Here is a 22,338-nt window from a genome sequence, read left to right as displayed (position 1 = left end):
AATAAAGAAGAAATAAGAAATGAAAATATGATTAGAAACAACGAAATGTAATGATAAATTATGCAAAATGAAAAACGAAATGTGTAAGTATATAAACACTAACGAAATGTCACAAAAAATAGAATGTGAAATATTAATAGATAAAGCAAAAGAAGATAGAATAGAATAAAAACAATAAAATGGAAAGTAAGAATAATAGTGAAAAAAAATATAAATATGATTAAAGAGAAAATACATGAAAAATATGAATTAAAATCAAAAGGGCGAAAATTAATGATTATGATTTATTAAATTGTAATCATGATCATTACTTTTAAAAAAGAATTATGATGAAAATACTAAAGTGCATAATTAATGAACGTATGAAATGGCAAAAAGTATAAACTTTTCAAAAAATCTTATATGTACATAACATGTAAGTATTACAATATCATTACAATATTTTAATTAAATTATATTGCAAATGACTTAATATCAACCCTACTTCTATTTTTATTTATTTTTTAAAAAGCCATTGCATAACTACGAGTCAATTCAAAAGGACTTGTCTTTGTTGAATGTGTAAATTGATTTTTTGGTGAATAATCAACTGGATTCTCTTGATTATGAAAATAATTAATTTGATGTTGATCAGTTGTTGATGAAGATGTTGTAGCAGCTATAATAATATGTTCTAAATTTGTTGACGTAATAAGTGATGATGATGATATTGGTGCACGAATAACACTAATACGACTATTATAACGGCTATAATCATCATTACTTAAATGTAAACTTTGTGATGCAGCAACTGTTGGTGTTGTTAAAGTTACATAAGATTTATGATTATCTTCTAAAGACATTGCTGCTGTTCCTGCTAATGCTGCTGCTGTTGATGGTGATGATGAACATGTTGATGATGATGATGAAACTGATGAAATATAATTATTTGTATCATTTCGATAATCATATGTTGATGTATGATGACAATCTGGCCATGTATTATTTGTTAAAATATGTTTTTCCATTGAAAATTGTTTTTCTGGGTAATTATGATGATGTGTTAAAATATTATTTTCATTATTTTCATTATTCATTGGAATCAAATTTGATGATAAGTGCTGTTGTTGAACATATTGATGTTGCGGTTGATGTTGTTGTTGATGTTGATTTTGTTGAATTTTATATTGTAATTGCTCTTGTATACGTTTATTTTGTAATTCTTTTTGTAATATTTTTGTTGCTAATGTTGATTTTGTTGTATTATTTTTACTAGATTTTTGATGTTCAGTTTTTGATTGTTTCTCTTGTTTCAAATGATTTCTCATACACGATGATTCTTCATGTTTATAAAGATATGATTTCAAAGCGAATGATTTACCACATCGTCGACATGAATGTGGTTTTGTATTCGAATGTGTTTGTATATGTGCACGAAGATTTGACTTATCGGCGAATGCTTTAGAACAAATACCGCAATGAAATGGTTTCTCACCTAAAAATATAAGAATTGAATTTTACAAGATAATCACATGATATTCAAAAAAAAAATATAAAAAAAGTATTTACCGGTATGTGTTCTTATATGACCTTGCAGCAACCATGGCCGAGAAAAACATTTGCCACAATGTTCACATTTACAACCTTGATTATGTGTTCGAACATGCATAGAAAATGCTGGCATTGAAACATAAACTTTTTCACAAAATGGACATTTTCTAGCTTTTTTATCTGAGATTGATCTGAAAGTAAAAGGAAAACATTATATTATTAGCTGCGTATAAAAATTCAGAAATAATGTAATTATTAAATTTAATTCTTTAATTCTTAAATATATGATATTCTTACAACTAAATGGATATTGCCCATGTAAATTACCTATGCGTTTGCCTATGTCTTGCTAAATTTGATGATGTTGAATATTTTTTACCACATTCTGGACAAATATGTTCGTCTTCACTACTACTAGTCAGTATTGAATTAGATTCAGATGTATTTAATAAATTGCCTTGTTCAAATTCTTTATTAATACTATTATTATTACTATTACACGCAGCATTATTGTTTTCAAAATGATTAATATTATTATTATTATTTAAATTAATACCATCATTTATAATCATTTGTTGATTATTACTAGTAGTAGTTCTAATGTTATTACAATTATTATCATTGCTGTTGCAATTGCTATTATTATTGTTATTATTACTACAATTTGTATGAAAATATTTTTTATTAATATTATATTTATTATTGTTATTGTCTTTTTTAGGTATATCATCATTACTATTTGTACTGCTACATGATATTGAATCATCATATCGTATTAAATCAGAAAGTGTTGATCTTCTAGATGCTTTTCGATCAAATATTTTATGACTGTAATGTGAAGAAGTTTCATCATCTGACAATGATGACGATGATGATAATGATGATGATGAAGATTGTAATAATGGAGGTGTTGAAAATGTATTTATATTCTGATTATCTATTGATTGTGATAGTAATAATGAAGTTGATGAAGATGATGATGATAAAGATAATGTATTTGTTATATTATCTTTATTTTCAGATAATGGAAATGAATAGAAATTTGTTATTCTTGCATCATTGTTATTATTATTATTATTATTATTATTATTATTGTTAATATTATTATAATTTGTATTCATATTGTCTTTGTCATTATTATTTATTTTAATATTATGTTCATTATTAATATTACTTATATTTAAATTACCATTAATATTTTGATTACAATTTTTATTATATATATTAAAATTATTATAGTTAATTATATTATTCTTATGAAATTGATTATTTGTATGATTATTTAAATAATTTGTATCAATCATTGGTGTTTGATTGCTTTCTTGCCGCAAATCATCATAATTATTTTTTTTATATTTAAATTCTTTAAAATTTTTATTAATTTCTATTGAATTTATTGGATATTTTTGTTGATATGTTGTTAATGTATTCATTGAATTGATTTCATCTTTAGATTTATCTTTGTTTATATAACCAGCTGCCAATGTTACTTCAGCTAATTGTGTTAAATTATATAATTCTTCTGGTATCATTTGATTGGAATTATGATGATCATATTGTTCATGTTGTTGATTTTGATGGTGTTGAGATTGTTTAATATCAGTCATATTTAACTAGAAATAAAAAAAACAGTTTGAATTATGTTATATATATTCAGTTCAAATATAATTTTAGGGTAATTAATTAAATTAAACTAAAAGCAGACTTAAATGATTTAATTTATTCCGAAACTAAATAGATGAATTATTTGAACTTAAAATAAGATATTTTTGTTTTGATTTGAAATACTTTTAAGTGGAATATAGCGTAGTTATCGATAAATTCTCTGATTTATATTTAAACAAAATGTGAATCAATACTAAATCACATATTTTATTTTTTTTTGACAAACCCTGTCAACCACTGTCATCTTAATTTAATAAATAATGAATCTATTCAAACAAATAATAGGTTCCAGTCGACAAATTATATTTATAAAACCAATTAGAAAATTTTTTCTAAATACATACTTTTAGTCTAACTAGTGTGACATTTCATAAATAATTCGTATACGTTATTCTAATATATGAAATCACAAAATTAGAACTGTTTTTGATTTTTTGAAATTTTAATGATTGATCTACTCTATTATCCTATAAAATTTAAATTTAAATAAATTACAAAAAAAAAAAAAAAAGCAAAAAGAAAACCTCATTGAAGAAAACAAATATTTTTACCACCTCGCTATAGTTTTTATAGCTAGTTTAGCCTTTAATTTTTTTAGTGTCTCACCTATTTGTTAAATATAGTTTTGCAAAAATTGTTTTTTTTTTTTTTTTTTCTTACGTACATTAATAAATACATATACATTTATTATAATATACTACTCCCTATGAATATATAGTGATATGGAATTATAAAAATAAATTCCAAAATATACTTTGACATACATTAAAAAAAAAATTAAAAATTTAGTACAAGCGGAAGTTAAGAAACTTCTAATCATTAAATAGAAAATATCACAAATTGAAAAACAAGAAAAAACAAAAATTAAAACAAAGAGCTTTTTAAGTTGAAAATACGCGCAAAAAATGAATTATAAATAATCACTTAATCGCTAATTCTATCCAACTTAAATAATATTTAAATATTAACATAATTATTTATTTATGTGTTTATATAGAAAATATACAATGTTAATATAATGAAATTGTTAAATTTAAATGAGGAATATTATATAAAATTTCCATTAAATTTGTATACATTAAAGAGAAATTCAATTGGCAATAATATTAAATTTTAAGATTAATTTGAATTTCGTACATTATAACATTAAAATGAATAAATTAATGGCATTTTCTTTAAAAAAAAAATCAAAAATACAATTGTTATCAACAAATTAATTATTATTTGCTGTTAATTTTTATTTAAATTCTAATAATAGTATTAATTAATTTAAAAATAAATTTAAAAAATCCCTGTAAATTCAATTAACTTAAAAATAAATTCACAATTTTATTTTGAATTGATTTAAATTATATATATATATATATATATATATATATATATAAGTAAGGTACCAAATCATTTAATGAAAAAATGGTGCAATACCACAATTGCTACAATATAATATTAAAGGTAATTTATTTGCTTTTTTTAAATTCTAATACGCCTTGACCAAAAATTAGTTCATATTTTGTTTTCATTTACTAATTCGAGTAACATGCATAAATATATAAAAAGCGCCACACTTAATGTTTACCTAAAATACAAAAAATATGTGTTAAGTGAAAATTAAATAATATATGTATATTTTTTATAAATATTTTATCATTTAAATAAATATAACAAAAGATTTTCTATTATAAAATGGCATGTGCGAACAATAAAACGAAAAACTACATAATAATATAAAAAATGACATTAAAATACTTTAAAAAAATAAAATTAAATGTTTTGTTTAACAACAAAATAATATAAAAAATATTTTTTTTATATCCGAACACAGTAATACCTCAGTCAAAATGTTTCACTAAAAATTAAATATTTTTTTTTTTATTTTATGATAATTAAAGATAACTTTCATGAAAAATAGCTGATTAAAATATTTTTAAATTACCACAACACATTACAATAATGACGTCCTCAAAATGTTGAAAAATTAACTACTAAATTAAGTTACGTTGTTAATAAACATTTAACCCATGATTTATAATTACTCAGCTATATATTTAAATCGTTGCTTATAGCACGATATAATGAAGAGTCGGGAGCGCGATTGCAATTGAAATATTTTCAGAGGAACTTTGTAACTTTGTGAATCTCGCTCCTTGACATGGTTGCAGAGCTGCAGTTTACCAAGAACCTAGGTATAGGACTACTGTAGGCGACATTCGAAGATCCTCCGCGCGAAGTAAAAAGAAACTCTTTTGCTTGATTTAAGCTACGATACAGACGCCTTATTGTTAAACAATCTTTTTTTATCTAAGTATTACTGTTCATATATATCAAAATATAAAAAATAAATATTTATTACAGTAATATAGAATTAATAAATTAAAAATTAACAAGAAATAAAGAAATGATCCAAAAACAAAAAAAAAACAAAAATTTTATTTTTAAGAACAAAAAAATCATTGAAAATATTGGAAAAAATAAAAATTTACTTTAGAACAAAAGTAAAAAAAAACTTTTTATTTTTTGTTTTTGTTTCCAAAATCAGAACATCTGTAAAATTTATTAAACATTTTTATAAATACAAAACAACATAGAACAATATAAGTGGTGGGAAAACAATAAATAAAAAGAAGACGACGAAAAAAAACCACCTAAACTTCCTCATCATCATAATTTCATTTTTCACAAAAAAAAAACCCACACACAAAATTTTCATTTACCAGGAAGAGAAATAATAACAATGTATAATTTGTATATGTATTTATCCAAATTCATATATTTATATGTAGATATTCCACACATCTACATTTAAATATGGGTAATTTTACGTGGAATTTTTTTTCGTTTTTTTTTTTTAATTTAATTTGTGTATAATTTTTTGTGAGAAAAATTGCGTTTTTGTTTTTTGGGAAATTTTCATCTAAATTATTAATTCAGAAATAAAATTAATTATAATTTATTTTTATTTTATAATTTAATTTATGTATTAATTTCTGTTAAAACCAACCTTTACTTTAGAATTTTAAAGCGTTTGTATATGAGAAAAGTTCGTTCTAATGAGTCAAGTCAATCTTGCTAATTTGCAACAAAAGTTTGCGTGCAAAAAAATTGGCATCTATTTACGTGATTGAGTATACAAGTATGTAAATATGTAGCAAAAAATAATTCAAATTATACTTTATTCTTGTTCCAAAAAATTAATTTATCCAAAAAATCAAAATAGGATTTCATTTTGATTTTCCATTAAAAAAAAAACAAGAACAATACCATTATTAAATCAACGAATTCTTGAAGGCTACACGTGTATATAAAATATCTGTGTTATTTTTAATTTAGAATATATACATATAATATATGTATATGACTATATACATTTATACCAAATATGTATGTCAAAAGTATGTACATTAATAATAATTATATCCTGTAGTTTTTTTTGTTTTTCCTATTTTTCCTTATTCATACGTACGTACATACAATGTATATAATAGACTAGCAGTCAATGAACATCACAACGAAATTAGCACAAGTTCGTTGAACGTGATTACTTTTTACTTATATTTTTGTTTTCTTTCTCTCTACATACATAATATGTATGAAAATAAATTAAAAAAAATTTTTAAATTTTCATAAATTTTGAGTGAAATTTTTCTTTTCTTAAAATATTAAAAAAAAAATGTATAATGTATAAACGTATGCATATGTTTACGTGTAAACGAATGAATAAACAAAAAAAAATGTTAGGAAGATTTTAAATAAAGAGATTCTTCGAAATTAGAGAGATTGTTTTTGAATTTATATTTTTTGGAAGAGAAAATTTACTTCTCCAAATTAATAATTTTATAACAAAGAAATTTAATTTAATAATTTCTTAATTTAAATTTGAAATTTATTTTCTTATTACTTGATATTTTTATTAATATTTTAAATGAAGATTTAATTTTTTGTTTTTTTTTTTTATTTTTGATTATTTTAGTTAAACTAAAACCAGACTGAAAGAAAAACTATAAGAAATATCAAGGGTTTTTAAAAAACAAACAAAATGTAATATAAAATTTAAGGATGAAATCAATTCATTCATCGTTGGTTTGAACGAATCACGTCATATAATGCATAGAAAAGTAAAATGAATAAAACCGGAGAAACATACCGAGGAAGCAGATCGATCGTGCAAAATTCTCATCCTGAAGAAGACTATGCAAGAAAAAATCAATTAACTTCTGGAATAGAAGAAAAAAAAGAGATCTTATAAATTTATAAATATAAATAGCTTCACTATTGAATTTTTAAGATAATTTTGTTTTAAAAGAATTTGTAATTCAAATTATTAATTGCGCGAAATATTGTAAATTTCAAGATATTCAATACATACACATTAAGCACATTATGTATATAGAATATGTACATATGTACATTAAATGATTTATTTGTTGTTCCTTATTCTAAAATATAAAAATATTTTTTTTTTGAAAAAACGTAAAACGTAAAAAAAAAACAAATTATTATTTTGTTTCCGCATTTTTAAAATCATAATGTAAAAAAAAATTATCGTGTTCTCTTTATGTTAAAAATTGTTCTTAATTTAAATAATGTATGTATATATATAATTCTATATTTATTTTAAAATAGATATAAAAAAAAAAGAATAATAAGTAATTAAGCATAAATGAATGACGTTAAAATATTTATATTAATGGTATATTATACATGTATGTACATAATTTATATGTTCTAAAACTAAATAGAAAATATTAAATAAAAAAAATAGAAATTAATTATTTTATTTCATTTTCATATAATACATATATGTACATAAAAATAATTACAATTTAAAAAAAAAAACACCAAAAATTAAAAACAATATGACACTTTGCGGTCACAATTAATTTTTTCTTTTAAAATTAATTAAAAAATTTCTTATTGTTCTATTAAAATATTTTAATTATTTCTGATATACATACAATATTTATAATAATTAATGTACAAGTATAATAATAAAATAATATTAATTTAAAAAAATGTATAAATTAATCATAATATTTTTAACTTCAAATTTGATCTAAATTTGTTGATGATTTTTAATATTTTGTTTTTTTTTTGTGAAAAATTTTGTTTTCTAAAAATTTAAAATGCGCATAAAAATAATATTATTTTTTGTATAAGTACGCATTAAAAATTATATTTATATTACACCTTGTTCGAAAAATTATTTTCCAAATTATATTAGTATAACAATACTACAAAATTAAAAACCTACACTCTTTTTGTTTTCATTAAAAATCAAATCATCAAATTTGAAAAATAATATTTATTAAATATATTGAATAAACAAAGTAATTTTGTTATTTTAAAAAAAAATGATTTTATATTTAAATTAAATAAAATGAATACAAATTGGTTTTGCACGGTAATTATTTTTTAACATGTTAATTTAAAGTTTAGAAAAAAATATTTTTTATTTGCTTTGAACTAGATAAGTTGCAAATTCAATTTAACTTCTTTTGATAAAATTGTAAGATTCATTAAAAACTACGTCTATAAATTGCCATTATTAATTTCAATAATGCTATCCTAGTAATACTATAATTGCCTTAGATATAATGTTTTAAATCTTATTTTTAAAATTTTAAATTTTGATACTCGTATTATAATTGAAATATAGTAAATATTTTCTAGAAATATTAATTTTTGAATTATAATAGAAAAGGAAATACAATAATAAATGATTCTCTAAATAATTAATTATACTTAATACATTACTTAAATATATTTTGGAAGAAAATTCATGGAAATAATTTAATTGTATAAACAATATTTTTCAAGAATAACACCAGTGAATCATTTTCAATTTCAATTTGAAATCTAAAAAAAATAAAAAAGTAATTTTTTTTTTTTAATTAATCATTGTATATAAAATTTGAGTTGTAATTAATTATTAATTTTATTTCATACCTAATTACTCGTATAATAAATTGAGGCTAAAATAAGAATTAATTCTAGATAATTAATAATAATAAATCAAAATGAATAAAACTACTTAAATTTTCAAAATGAAATACGAATTTTTCAATTCGATTCAATTTTAATTTTCTAAATACAAATATTTTTATTCAATGATTGCCCTTATATTTAATTATATATAGTATATGTATTAATTAAATTAATGACTTAATTAATGACCAATAATAATATTATATACCAAAATCTAAATTGCATTTATGTACAATACATACATATGCATACATTAATACATAAATATATTTGAAAATAAAATTTAACAATAATTAGTCATTTTCAATATATTGTGCGCTAATTATCACAATAGTGCCATGAATTATTTAAGAGCCATGAGCCATCTAAATTGAAATATGTACTTTTAAGTGAATAAGAAATAAAAATAAATATACAAGTACTTTAATTGTATTAATTATGTACCTATGTAAATATAAAAAAAAATTTAATATAATCAAAAAAAAAAATTATTTTTAATTACGTTTAAACCTATACAAACATATCATTAACATATAACATATATATATGTACACTGCAATATTTTAAGTACATTAAAATTAGAAAAGAAAATAAATATTTTGAAGATATTTAACAAAAAAAAAAACTAATTAAACAATAACAACAACCAAAAAAGAATAAAAATTCAAATTAAATAAAATCACATCCGTCGTATTTGAAAAATTTTCACCACTGTGTGAACAAAAAACAAATATAAAAACGCGAAATATTTTTGAAAACAAAAACCACAATTGAAAGAAAAATAAAAAAAAACACCAAATTACGTTGGTCAAAAAGGTGAAACAACCTGCTACACCACTTAACCGTATTTATAAATCTATTATACATATGTACATATAAAAATTTTCTGAAAATATAAAGAAAAACAAAAAAAAAATTAGAAAAATACTCCTATATACAATAAAAAAAATTAAAAATAACAAAAAAAATGCGGACCAATATTCACTATATGGACGTACGGTACGTATACGAAAAGATAATTATAAAAGAAAACAAGAGAGAAAAAATTAAAATTTGCGTCATTATAAAACAGAATGTGAAAAATTAAAAATTTTGAAAATTATGTACAAAGATGAAAAAAAAAAGAATGCGATCCACCACTTTTTAAGTTGATAGCAGGCAGATGCAATGTGTTGCTATTAATTTTTCTCTGACATTTTGTAATTTTCTTTCACCATCTTTTTTCTGCCCCTCCCCCACCACTCCGCACATCCAGCTCTTTTTGCTTGCTTGATTAGCTCTTTACTTCCTTAATATTATATATATGTAATTTTCATTATAATTAATAATATATAAGTACTACTCAATTTTTCAGTATAAATTACTTAAATTGGTTTAATTTTTAAATTACAAATTTCAAAGATTATTATAGTAAAATAAAATTATACATTTTGTATACTAAATATAAAATTATACAAATAATTACCTAATATGGTTAGTATTTATAGCAAAGATGCAAAATGATTTAAATTCGATTCAATTCGAAGATAACTGGCTTCGAATAAATTAAGTTTAATTATTTTCGAAATTAACCTATACAATTTTCTCTATATTTTTCTATTTGGCAGCCAGAAAATTATTTTCCGGATGGAGTTGAAATTCAAGTTTATAGATTTGAATAAAGAAAAATCAAATAATGTTATTATACCTTATCTCAAATTTTAAGCTAGATTAACTTAACTAACTTTACCGAATTAATACATATATATGTATGTATAACCAAATATACAAAAATTATTGTACATATAAAATAAAATGTACGTTTTTGATTATTTAAAAACAGAATCAAAATTCCACATTATAATTTTTTAAAATTAGCCGAAAACAAATAAAAAAATTTAATTCAAGCATTAAAAATAAATTCGAAAAATGAAATTTTATTTATTTGAAAATATTTCACTACCACTTGCAACAACCACTGTGGTAACACTTTAATGTAAAATCAAAATAATTTTTTGTTTTTGGCTTACGATCTAAATTTTTTTTTTTTGTTTTTAATTTTTTCTTTTTTTAAATTTTCTATACAATAAATATTTTTTAAGAGATGATGATGGTAATTTGACAAAAATTAAAGGTAAATGCAAAATGTTAACAATTTCGTAATTAGGTAGAACAAATTTTGTTTTTTTTTTGTATTTTACGTAATTTAAAAATTTTATTTTTATTCTTGTTTTTCTATATTTAATGTAAAATGTTATATTATGAGAAATTGAAATCATTGGTGTATAATAGTAATATTAAATACTGTGAAGAAAAAATTTTTTTTAAAAATATTTTAAATGAACTTTTAATGGTTCTTTTGATCGGATTTTTATATAAAACAGAAATATCTTTTTGAAAGAAATTATGACAAATTCTTTTTTATTTTTTAATAATTTCATGAAATTTCCATTTTATTTTGTTTTTCGATTAAAATTCTATTTATATACTTAACAATTTCTAAAAATATTAAAAATAAAAAAAATCATAATTTAATAGGTCAAAGAACTATTCAAACAAGTTCATATAATTTTCTTTTTTAATATGATAAAATAAATAAAAAATTTTAATACTTAATATATACATATATACATATAAGTAAATAAGTTTAAGTTTAAGTTTAATGATATTATTTTCTGCCAATATTTTTAATTTTTTTTTTTTTGGCAAATTTCAATTTTTAACTGGTACCAAGAAAAAAAAAAAATTTAAAAATATACCAAAACAATTAAATACTAAGTGGTATATATATACATAATTAATTAAAATATAAAGAAAATATAATAAATTTAATTAAATTAAAACATAAATTTTAGTTCACTTTCTAAAACTTTGAACCATTCGGAAAAGTTCATATTATATGTACATGTATATTATAAATTAAAAATAGAACAAAATGAAATTAAAGTAAATAAAAATATTTTTATTTTTGTAATTGAATTAAAATAAAATTCTTTTACAACAAAATATTTAGATTGAATTAATGTAAAAGTTATTTTAATTTATTGTGTTTAAAAAGAAATTTACTCAATTTTATTTAAATATAAGTGTGCCAATATAAATATATTTTTAAATATATACTATAATTAATATATTAAATGATCTATTAGTGATTGATCATGCTTGTAAAACAATTTTAGTAATTAATGTTATAATTGAAGTCAAAAACCCTGTTTTGCAAATCAAACAACTATTCTATTACTAGATTAAGAATTTAAAATAATTTAGCCTTGAAAGCGCTAAAAAAATATTGTCTAAAAAAACATTCCAAATTCTAAAATTGAAAATGTGAAATTAATTGCCCACCAAATTTACTCTACAATTAATTTACTTATTATATTAATAATAAACGTTCAGTTTTAAGTATATAAAACAGAAACCAACACAATGGCCCATGTTCGGACATTACGACGAAATTTCAAATCAGTCATAATTGATTTCGATTCAATAACACCAGCAAACAAATCCTGTATAATTTGTCTAAAAATTAAAATTACAAAAATTAAACAGCAAATTAAAGAAATATTTCATTATTTACCGTTATTTATAAAATTTGAAGCATTGAAAACTACTTTTATAAGAAAATTTTAATTAAACAAATCAAAAAATATGAATAAATTAAGGAGTAAAAATTAATCACTTTATTTTTTAATTAAAATTCATAAAATATAAATAAATATTTTTAAACATTTTATCAAATATTCTTAAATAATTGTAACAGTAAACAATAATTTATTAAAAGAAAAATTAAAAAGAAAAATTATTCTTTACATACTTCAACACATTTTAATATTAAAAATAAAATGCTAACGCTTACACTAAAAATGTCGTCATTTTAATATTTTCTTTTTAAAACATTAATATTTTCTTACATCAAATCCAAGTAATTTGAAAAAATTCAAAAATTTAAATTATGCAATTATTATTTATTCATATACAATAATATATATTCATAGTGTAATTAAATAAAATTGTAATTATGCAGTAAAAGTTAACAGGTACTCTTTTAATTTTAAATAAAATACAACAAAATAAAAAAAAAGACAGAAATTTTTAAATTTAATTTTAACAAATTTCTTTATGGTACTAGTAGAATTTAAAAATTATTTTAAGAAAATTTAAAAATTTAATTTAAAATTTAAATGACCTTTTAAACAAAAATTTTATTGAGTATATAAGTGTAAAGAAACACGTAAAACGATAATATTATAAATATTACATTTACATATATATGTATATATATATTTATATATATTATATAAATATGTAAATAAGAATAACGTAGCCAATCAATTAATTATGCATGAAATTAATTACAATCAAATTAAAAACATTAGAAAATATTTTATTTCTATAGTAGTGTTAAAGGAAAACTAAAAAAATTCTTACATAAAAAATATCAAATAAATTAATTTGACGATCTAATTTGAATTCAACTCATTCATATATATTACCTATGGTTACCTATGTAGCTATGAATTTGTAAATGTAGATATTTATATACATCTAATATATTTTAATGAAATATTAAAGGACAATCCTAATTATCATTAATTAAAGTTGAAATCATTACAAAATAATTTTTGATTTTTTTTTTTTCTTATTTTTTCTATCTATTTCAATAATATTATTATTTAATTTTGCCATTTGTTTTTGAAAAATGTCATAAATTGATATAAAAATTTAATTATTTTACATTAAATTACCTTCATTCAAATTTTATTTGGTTCATAGAACTATGTACTACCACCGTGTATATAGTTTATAGTGCAGAAGACAATTTTTGTAATTACACAAAAAGCTGGTTTTTTGAGGGGCGATAGTTAATATTAAGGTTTTTTTTGATTTAAAACAGCGCCACTCAAAAAATGTAGTTCTATTGTGCAGTTACAAAAATTGTCTTCCGCATATTATTATAAACTAATGTATATAAAACGGTACTACATTTGTATAATATTTTATCTATTTTACCATCTAATGTGTGATATTACTAGCATTTTTTGTTTCGTTTATTATACTTAAATTATTTTAGTAACATTTGGAAAAGACAATCTAAATATTTGAGACTCGTTTACTAAACAAAAATAATTTTGGAATAAAAAGAATTTTAAATAGAGGGCGGGGTGATCGTTAAAGAAAAATGTTTTATATTGAACGTTACCCGTAAAAGGGTTAACTTTAGAAATTTTTCAAATAAAATGCGCTTTTAAAATTATATTAACTTAAAAAATTTGATGATTCTCTAAAAAATTGCTTTACTTTTAAAACTTTCCATATTTTTCAATTTAAATCACCCTCTTTTTCCTTTATATTATGTAATTTTAAAGTTTTTTTCATATTTAATATAAAAATTGCCGTTTTTTTATATTTGTTTTTTGCACCTGTTATAATAAAAATTCATATCATTTTTATTTATTAATCATTTTTATTTTAAATATTTATATTTTTATTAATATAATTTATTTATATTACTATATAGAAAATATAGAATCAAAAAGAAAAAAACAAATTTATTTTCTTGATATATATCTGTACTGTTATACAGTATGTTGTTTCTTTTGGGGGGCATTTGTATATTTTAAAATTTGAAAAATATTTTTTCAGTTTTTTTCATTCTCAAATAAATTTATTTTATTCAAATCTATTGTATTAATTTAATAAATGTTTGATTGGTCACCCATTTCACTTAGAAAGATCATTTTCATTTTTCAAATAATATGGAAAATAGCCAAAACATAATAATGTATTTATGGTGCATGCATGTTTCACATACATACATATGTACAAAAAAATTTGTAATAATTTTTCAAAGAAAAAAAATTATTTTAATAATTTAAAAAAAAAAATTATTTTTTTACGAAATTTAAAGTGTTTTTCATAAAATGAAAATCAAAAGAAAACGCAAAACGGCTCCAAATTAAAAAAAAAATATATATATCAAATTATTATAAAATTTTGACAATTAATTGAATTAAAAGGTTGATTGTAATCAGAAAAATAAGAAAAAAGAAACTGCTTCTTTAACCTACTTCTGTATATTTTTTCTTTAAATTTTAGTTGGAAAATTGAAATTTTTAAAAATATATACGATTATTTGTAATATTTTATTGAATAAAAATTATTAGAGTGCAATAATTAAAATGAAGACGAATATAACTATAATAATAATTATTATAGTTAAAACAATAATGAATTTTTTTTCGTCAAAAAATTCTAATACACTAATTTTTTTAAAAATTTTTAATAGAAAAATTAAAATATTTATTATAAGTACTTCATTACAACTGTAATTGCTACTTAATAATTAGCATCAATGGTTATCAATGTAAATAACTAGCCCTAAATCTCTCTTAATAAATTTGCTATATTTTACAATAAAATACAAAGCAATAATTTGCTAAATAAATATTTTAATAAACAGCAACCAATTGAATAATTTTTCTGTCAATTAGATCATAAACGCCAAATAACTACGAAACGCAATACTGCAAAAACTTTAATCGATAAATAAGCTTTTAACAATTATATATAAAATCAATTTATATAAATTAATAAAATTACTCTTACTAATTTCACTATATTGCAAAAATTTAGTGATGTTTATGAACAAATTGGTTTAGCATAGCCTGTATATCATGATATTATATTGCGTTTATGAAAATTCCTATGATTTTAACTTTGTCAAATATAATTAGTATATGGTAATAATTCCTTTCTATGCAGTATGCTGTCAATTGATATATGTCAAAATTATTATATAATTATTGTAATGAACAATTTTATTATTAATTTAAGAAAAAAAAAAACAGAATGTTTGTAATTAAAAATAAAATCAAAAAATAACCTAAAAATAATTCTAAATTCAAAAAAATTTTTTCTCATTTATAATTATAAAAAAAAAAATAATTTATAAGCTATGTATATATATATGTGCATATATACAAAATACAATATTTCAACTTCAATTACTTTTCATTTTAATTATTTAAAAAGAAAATTTATTCATAATTTTAGACATTTTTCATATAACTATGTACATATATAATAAAAATCATTTGTAATTCAAAAAAAATTTCAATCAAAAATATCAACACTTAATTGATTTTTTTGTGTCTAATATTATTTTGAAACGGAAAATTCCAATCAAAAAAAAGAAATTTTATTTTTTGTATATTTCAATGCAATTTTTTTTTTTTCTTCAAATTTTTATTATTGAAAAATAATTTTAAATAATACTATGGCATTATCAAGTAATATTTATTTTAGCTTTAATTTCGTTTAAATTCAATTCAATCTTTATAATATTTTTAATAAATTTGTTTAATTATACACATACATATATTGAATAATTAAGTATTAAAAAAAAACATCTAATTAATTTATTATTATTATTTTGACATTTCCGCTCATTTAAATAAAATTTATTATGAAAATTTTATAAATATTTAATTTTTTCATAATAATTTATTGACATTACAATATAAATTTTTTTGTGTATTAATGTAGATATGTATGTACATATATACAATCAATTATTTTATGCATTACATTATTATATAATAAATTTGAAATAAATATTTTGAAAATTTAATAATTAAATATAAGAAAATACAATAGTAAAGAAAATTACAAATATTTCATTTACTTTTTTTTATTTAAATTATAATAATATTTTAAAAATTTCCTCTTAATTTTATTATCACATTTATATTTTTTAAATTTCATATTTTTAATTCTTAAGTTTTATCCTGATAACAGCTAATTACATATGATTTTAATTTAAATAAAATTTTATTATATTATGAATATTGCAATATTACAAAATTTTTCTAAATTAAATATTTAATTATATTTTCTGTTATAAGATATCAAAATAATTACAAATATATTAGATGTTTATTAAATATCTATGCGAATCAACTTATTCTTAATTAATTGAATATAATTCTACGAGATGATTGGAAAATAATTTTAAAAAATTAAAATATTTTCGAAATATTTTTCTAATAAATAAAATAAAAATTCTAATGCAAATTAATTTAATTATAAATTTTTTTTTTGTGAAATACATATGTGTACACATTTGGACTAAATACTTTTTGCGAAAATGTATTAGATCAGCACATTTTAGTGGTAAATAAAAATAAATAAAGAAATTAGTTCTTTATATTATGTATACGATTTCAGTTTGTCTACAAATTAATTTTTTACAAATATTTACGGATAAAATTGAAATTTATTATATTATATTCTAAAATTTAGAATATTTTCTAAAATACAATTAGTAAAACTATTTCAAATCTAAAACTAAATCGAATTTTTCAATAATACGTAAATACTTCAATTTAGCAAAATTTTAAAATTCAAATTATTTGTTTTTTTTTGTAAGTAAATACAATTTTTATTTTATTAAACATAAATACTTACTTAATTTCTTTTTTTAATATAAATCCTTAAAAAATATTAATACAATTTTAATCCTTGTACAAAATTACTTTTTTTTTTCAAAATCAAATGATTAATAATAAATAAAATCAAATACAAGTAATCAATAAACTTAAGTTTAACATTAAAAAATATGACACTTTTTTCTTTATAAATTAGATTGAATTTATTGTAAATTTTATTTTTAAAAATTGTAAAAAAAAAAAAGATTAAATTAAAAATTTTTAATTATTATTTTTATTCTCTTTTTTAATATTTTCAATTTAAATTAGACAAAAAAAAATTTTTTTTTTGCTTTATTTTTTTGTTAATTTATTTAAATTTAATAATTTTATTTTTAAATAAATTATTTAAAAAAAATTTAATAAGTGTTTTTTTAAAATCACGTTTATTCATTTCGAATATCCGAATGAAACTGATCGAAATGAATTTTTTTCGAAAATATTTAAGAATTCCAGCTTTTTATTTTATTATAATCGGCGGCCCCATCGGTTTCAAAATAATAAAAAAAAATAAATCGCTCGTATTTTTTTTATACTTATTTTTAATTAAAATTGAAAAATACATAAGATTTTTTTTTATTGTTTTTCTTTTTTAAATTTAATTTTAACCACTGCCGTAAAACATTTCATGGATATACATACATATATTAGTGTGTTTAGTTAAAAATTTAAGAAGAAATCCAAAAAAAAAAACACACAAAAATTCCTTACATCGTACCGTATTAATAATGAGTGAATTGAGTGAGACATCCGTCGTGCTCACTAAAAAATACAAAAAAAAAAAATTTTTTAAAAATAATAAAAAAAAAACAAATTTTCGAAAAAAAATTTCCAATTTTTAAATTAAATTACGCAGACTCTGAGGGTGTCAGAAACCTATGTTATATACTAGCAAAATAACAAAAACCAACACACACAAGCAGAATAGAAAAAGAAAACCAAAAATAAAAATATATTTAAAAGGAAAATTCTGCAATTCTATAAAAGAGTAAAATAAGTACAGTAGAATCTAGTAATTTTGAAAATAATAATATGCATAATTAAATTCTCTGACACATTTTTTCAATCACCGTTTGAAAAAAATGTCTTTAAAATAATTGTACAAAACAGAACCAAAGCAGTGAACATCAACGGCGAACGATTTCCGTCTTTAACCTAAAACCACAGTGAAACGGAATTTTGACATTCCACACAGGAAATCGCTCTTATTTGGTTTTCAAATTAATGAGCTTGCTTGATAAAATGAGAAATCTACAATTGAAAAAGTTGACAATTCTAATTCAAGAAAGTGAGAATTTTATTTTGATATTTCCTCTCACTGATAAGATTTTCATGATTCTGATTCATGAGAACTGAATGATGTCCGGTTCAACAACAATTTGATATACAAGATTTGACAATACAGAAAAATATTCAATATCAGAACTATCAAATGAATTTCAATTCAACTGTATTTGCTTTCATTCAAAAATAAAATTGTGAGTTTTTCATGTTAAATAGTTTCTTTTTTTTCTCTTTCTTTCATTTTTCTTAATATAAATTTTCAAAAATAAAAAAAAAAAAATAAAAAAACCAAAATATGTACATACAAAGATGAGAAAAAGATCACAAACAAATAATCATAGTATTAGAATTTCCTCTCCTTAAAGATTTTTAAATTTTTACTTTAATGTTTTTAGTTTTTTTTTTTTTCTTGGTTGTTTATTCTAAAAATACCTTTATATTTACATGATATTTTATTAGAAGGTACAATGATACTTAAAAATATCGAAAGTGCACAATCAGTTTATTAAAATTTAATAAAAAATAATTGGGAGTAAATTAAAAATCTGTACCTGAGAAAGAGAAACGTTATCTAAGACTGTTTTCTAAAATATAGCAACACGCATTCTAAAACTGCTCCTTTTCCCGAAATTAAATCGTGAAAGTAAAATTTTATCAAAATTTCATAGCGTTCTACGATACTTCACAAGGCTTATTTCATAGTTTTCATATGCTCTCAATAAAATAAAATACAAATACTTCAGAATTCTGGATCTCGCTCGAATAATTAACTCAATATAATGGTTGAAATATGAATACAAATTAATAATCGAGATTTAAATTTCTAAAAATATTTAAAATTTCCAAACTAAGCATTAAAATTTTTTTTTAATAAGAAATATAATTTCTTGCTTTTGTAAACTCAGCTATTATTCCGGTTCACAAATAATTTTCAAAAACAATTTGTTTAAAAAAAAAATTGAAATAACAAAAAAAAAAGAACTCAATACTCTCCTGCCGATGATCTTTTAAATATATTACATTTATATGTTATATACCTATGTAGGTACCTAATTATATACACAAATATAAAAATATCCACTCCACTATGCGCTTCATACAAGTATATGTACAAATAAGATTATAATTATCGAGAAATGTGAATGCTCTTTTCACGAGACTTTATGATCATCAATTTTTGTTTTTTGTATAAAAAATGTATAAGAAATAAAAATAAAAAAGAATAAGAACATCAACAATTTATAATAAAAATCTATTTTCGTCCTTTATACAAAATACATACATGTACACATAAATTATACATGCATGTACACAAGAGAAAAATGTACTGAAATTTTTAAACGCTTGAAATTTTTTTACCGCAGTCTTTTCTTCTTCTTTTCAATATTATAAAAGAAAATTATGTATAAATTGTTTAACCAGCGCGCATTGCCACCATACTATCATGACAATGTTAATATACGCAAACGTATGCATGCAATGAAAATTTTGTAAAAAAAAAAAATAATAAAAAACTAAAAATACAAGATCATATTTTTAATCAACACTTGTGTGTTGACACACGTACAACACGTCATATTTTAGTCTTATGCTAAAATGAAAATATGAAAAATTTAATAATAAATGATTGGAAGCGAACAAGTCTCTAGCAGAGTACAATTTTTCAGTTTAAATAACACAAAACATTATATACAATATATTTATACAACACATACATTTTATATAGCCGTATGTAATTATTAATGTAATCGTAAATTCTATTTTCAAAATATTTTATTTTAATTTTTCATAATGTTTATTTTAAAACCTGTGCGAGGATCCAATATTAAAATATTACAGAGAATATATACATAGGCCCGTTGTAAAAACGCAATATGTTATTCATTTAATGCAATCTTTATATTTACATTAATTATATACAAATCTTTGTTTAATTTTGTTAACAAAAAGTATATTGACTTGATGTGGTGGTAAAATTTTTAGTGTAAAAAAAAACAAAAATAATAAATTATTAAAATGCAACATTTAAAATTTTTTTTTAAAACAAAGATTCTTATATACTTATAGCATCAGAAATAATATTATAACATTTCCATTCTTAGCCCTCCTGGCTATACAAAAGAAAATATATTGTGATGAAAATAAAATTATTTCGTTATATCAATGCTTAAATTCCAATACTATTTTTTGAAATATTTAAAACAAGCAAAATAAAAATCTAGCGATAATGACCAATGCAAACCTTGAATATTTTAATAGCATCTTAGAATATTTTATACTTGTCAAGTACAATGTTGATAAAGAAATGTTATGGTGTTCTTAATTTTATTGATCTTTGTCTAAAAATTATATATGAAAATATTTATGAATTTTATAATATCTTACTGATTACATTTAGAATTTTATACGTTCAATTGAAAAATATTTTATTTAAAATATTGCAAATCATATTAACGTATAATATGTATGGTACATACATGAGCGTGAGTTGGCTATAATAACAATTGTTACGAACAACTTCGGTAGCCCATATGACAATGTCCTTTTGCCCACCATTCGGTTTCCTTGAACATCTACAATCTACATAGACATACACATTGTATTTAATCCCCAATGAAACAATAGCACTGTTTTTGAATCCCATTTAAAATTAACTGGGATAGTGTTGAGTCGATTAACAATTCTATTGGAAGAGGACAAAAATTTGTATTTAGTTTAAGTGCTTTTTAAATATAAGTATATACAAATTTAAATTGATTTCTGAAAATATTTTCAAAATTTATAATATTAAATTTTTTTCACATACCTAATTGATACTAAAGAACGAAAAGCATTATATTGTATTTATAAAAACAAAGTTATGAAAAATCAAAAAGAATGTTTTGGCATTGGCACTAGTGTCTAACGATTCCGTGGTCGTAAAAAAAAAAACAATTATTGTGTAAAATTTAATCAAACATTTATTCTTGTTTTCTTTTGTTTTTTGGCAATTCCTAGGTCAAATGAATCAATATTGAAAAATTTATAATAAAATTTTGAATTTACTTAAAATTTTTATATTATTTTAAGTTGTTTTTCTTTTAGCTAAAGCGTAACAACAAAGATAGTGAAAACCATTTAAAAAAAAATAATGACAAAACATTTTAAATTTTGCAATTTTGGCGAAAATAATAATCATAAAAAAAGATTAGAATTTGCAAAAAAAAATAAAAAAGTAAAACAAATATTTTGAAAATAATTTGAAAAATTAAAATAATAATTTTTTTGCGTTTTTTTATCGACCGCAATGACATTTTTAAAATTTCATTTAAATTCATTTAGATTTTAATGGTTTTTAGCTCATTTTTTGCTCACTTTTTTACTTAGGCTCACAATTCTATTAGAATATTTATAAAGAATCCATTTATATTTA

At 20.0% G+C, this 22,338-nt stretch overlaps 1 protein-coding gene across 2 annotated transcripts; it reads right to left on the bottom strand.

Moving 5' to 3' along the window:
• Positions 1 to 312: 312 nt before the first annotated feature.
• LOC129612854 (hybrid signal transduction histidine kinase M-like) lies at positions 313 to 17,762 on the bottom strand. 2 transcript variants are annotated; one of them, XM_055526642.1, is made up of 5 exons: positions 8,947 to 9,006; positions 5,129 to 5,503; positions 1,858 to 3,143; positions 1,549 to 1,721; positions 313 to 1,474 (listed from the first exon to the last, which is right to left on the bottom strand). In XM_055526642.1, exons 3-5 carry the CDS (start codon positions 3,135 to 3,137, stop codon positions 504 to 506), a joined length of 2,424 nt encoding a protein of 807 aa, XP_055382617.1. In that variant the 5' UTR covers positions 3,138 to 3,143; positions 5,129 to 5,503; positions 8,947 to 9,006; the 3' UTR covers positions 313 to 503. The 2 variants fall into 2 exon arrangements, with proteins under 2 accessions (XP_055382617.1, XP_055382616.1); XM_055526641.1 differs by lacking the exons at positions 5,129 to 5,503; positions 8,947 to 9,006 and adding an exon at positions 17,623 to 17,762.
• Between the last annotated feature and the right edge of the window lie 4,576 nt (positions 17,763 to 22,338).

Source organism: Condylostylus longicornis, unplaced genomic scaffold (genome assembly GCF_029603195.1).
Source record: "Condylostylus longicornis isolate FDR11 unplaced genomic scaffold, ASM2960319v2 ptg000077l, whole genome shotgun sequence".
Taxonomy (NCBI): domain Eukaryota; kingdom Metazoa; phylum Arthropoda; class Insecta; order Diptera; family Dolichopodidae; genus Condylostylus; species Condylostylus longicornis.
The sequence above is the reverse complement of the archived record's forward strand: the minus strand, read 5'-3'. Positions and strand labels throughout refer to the sequence as shown.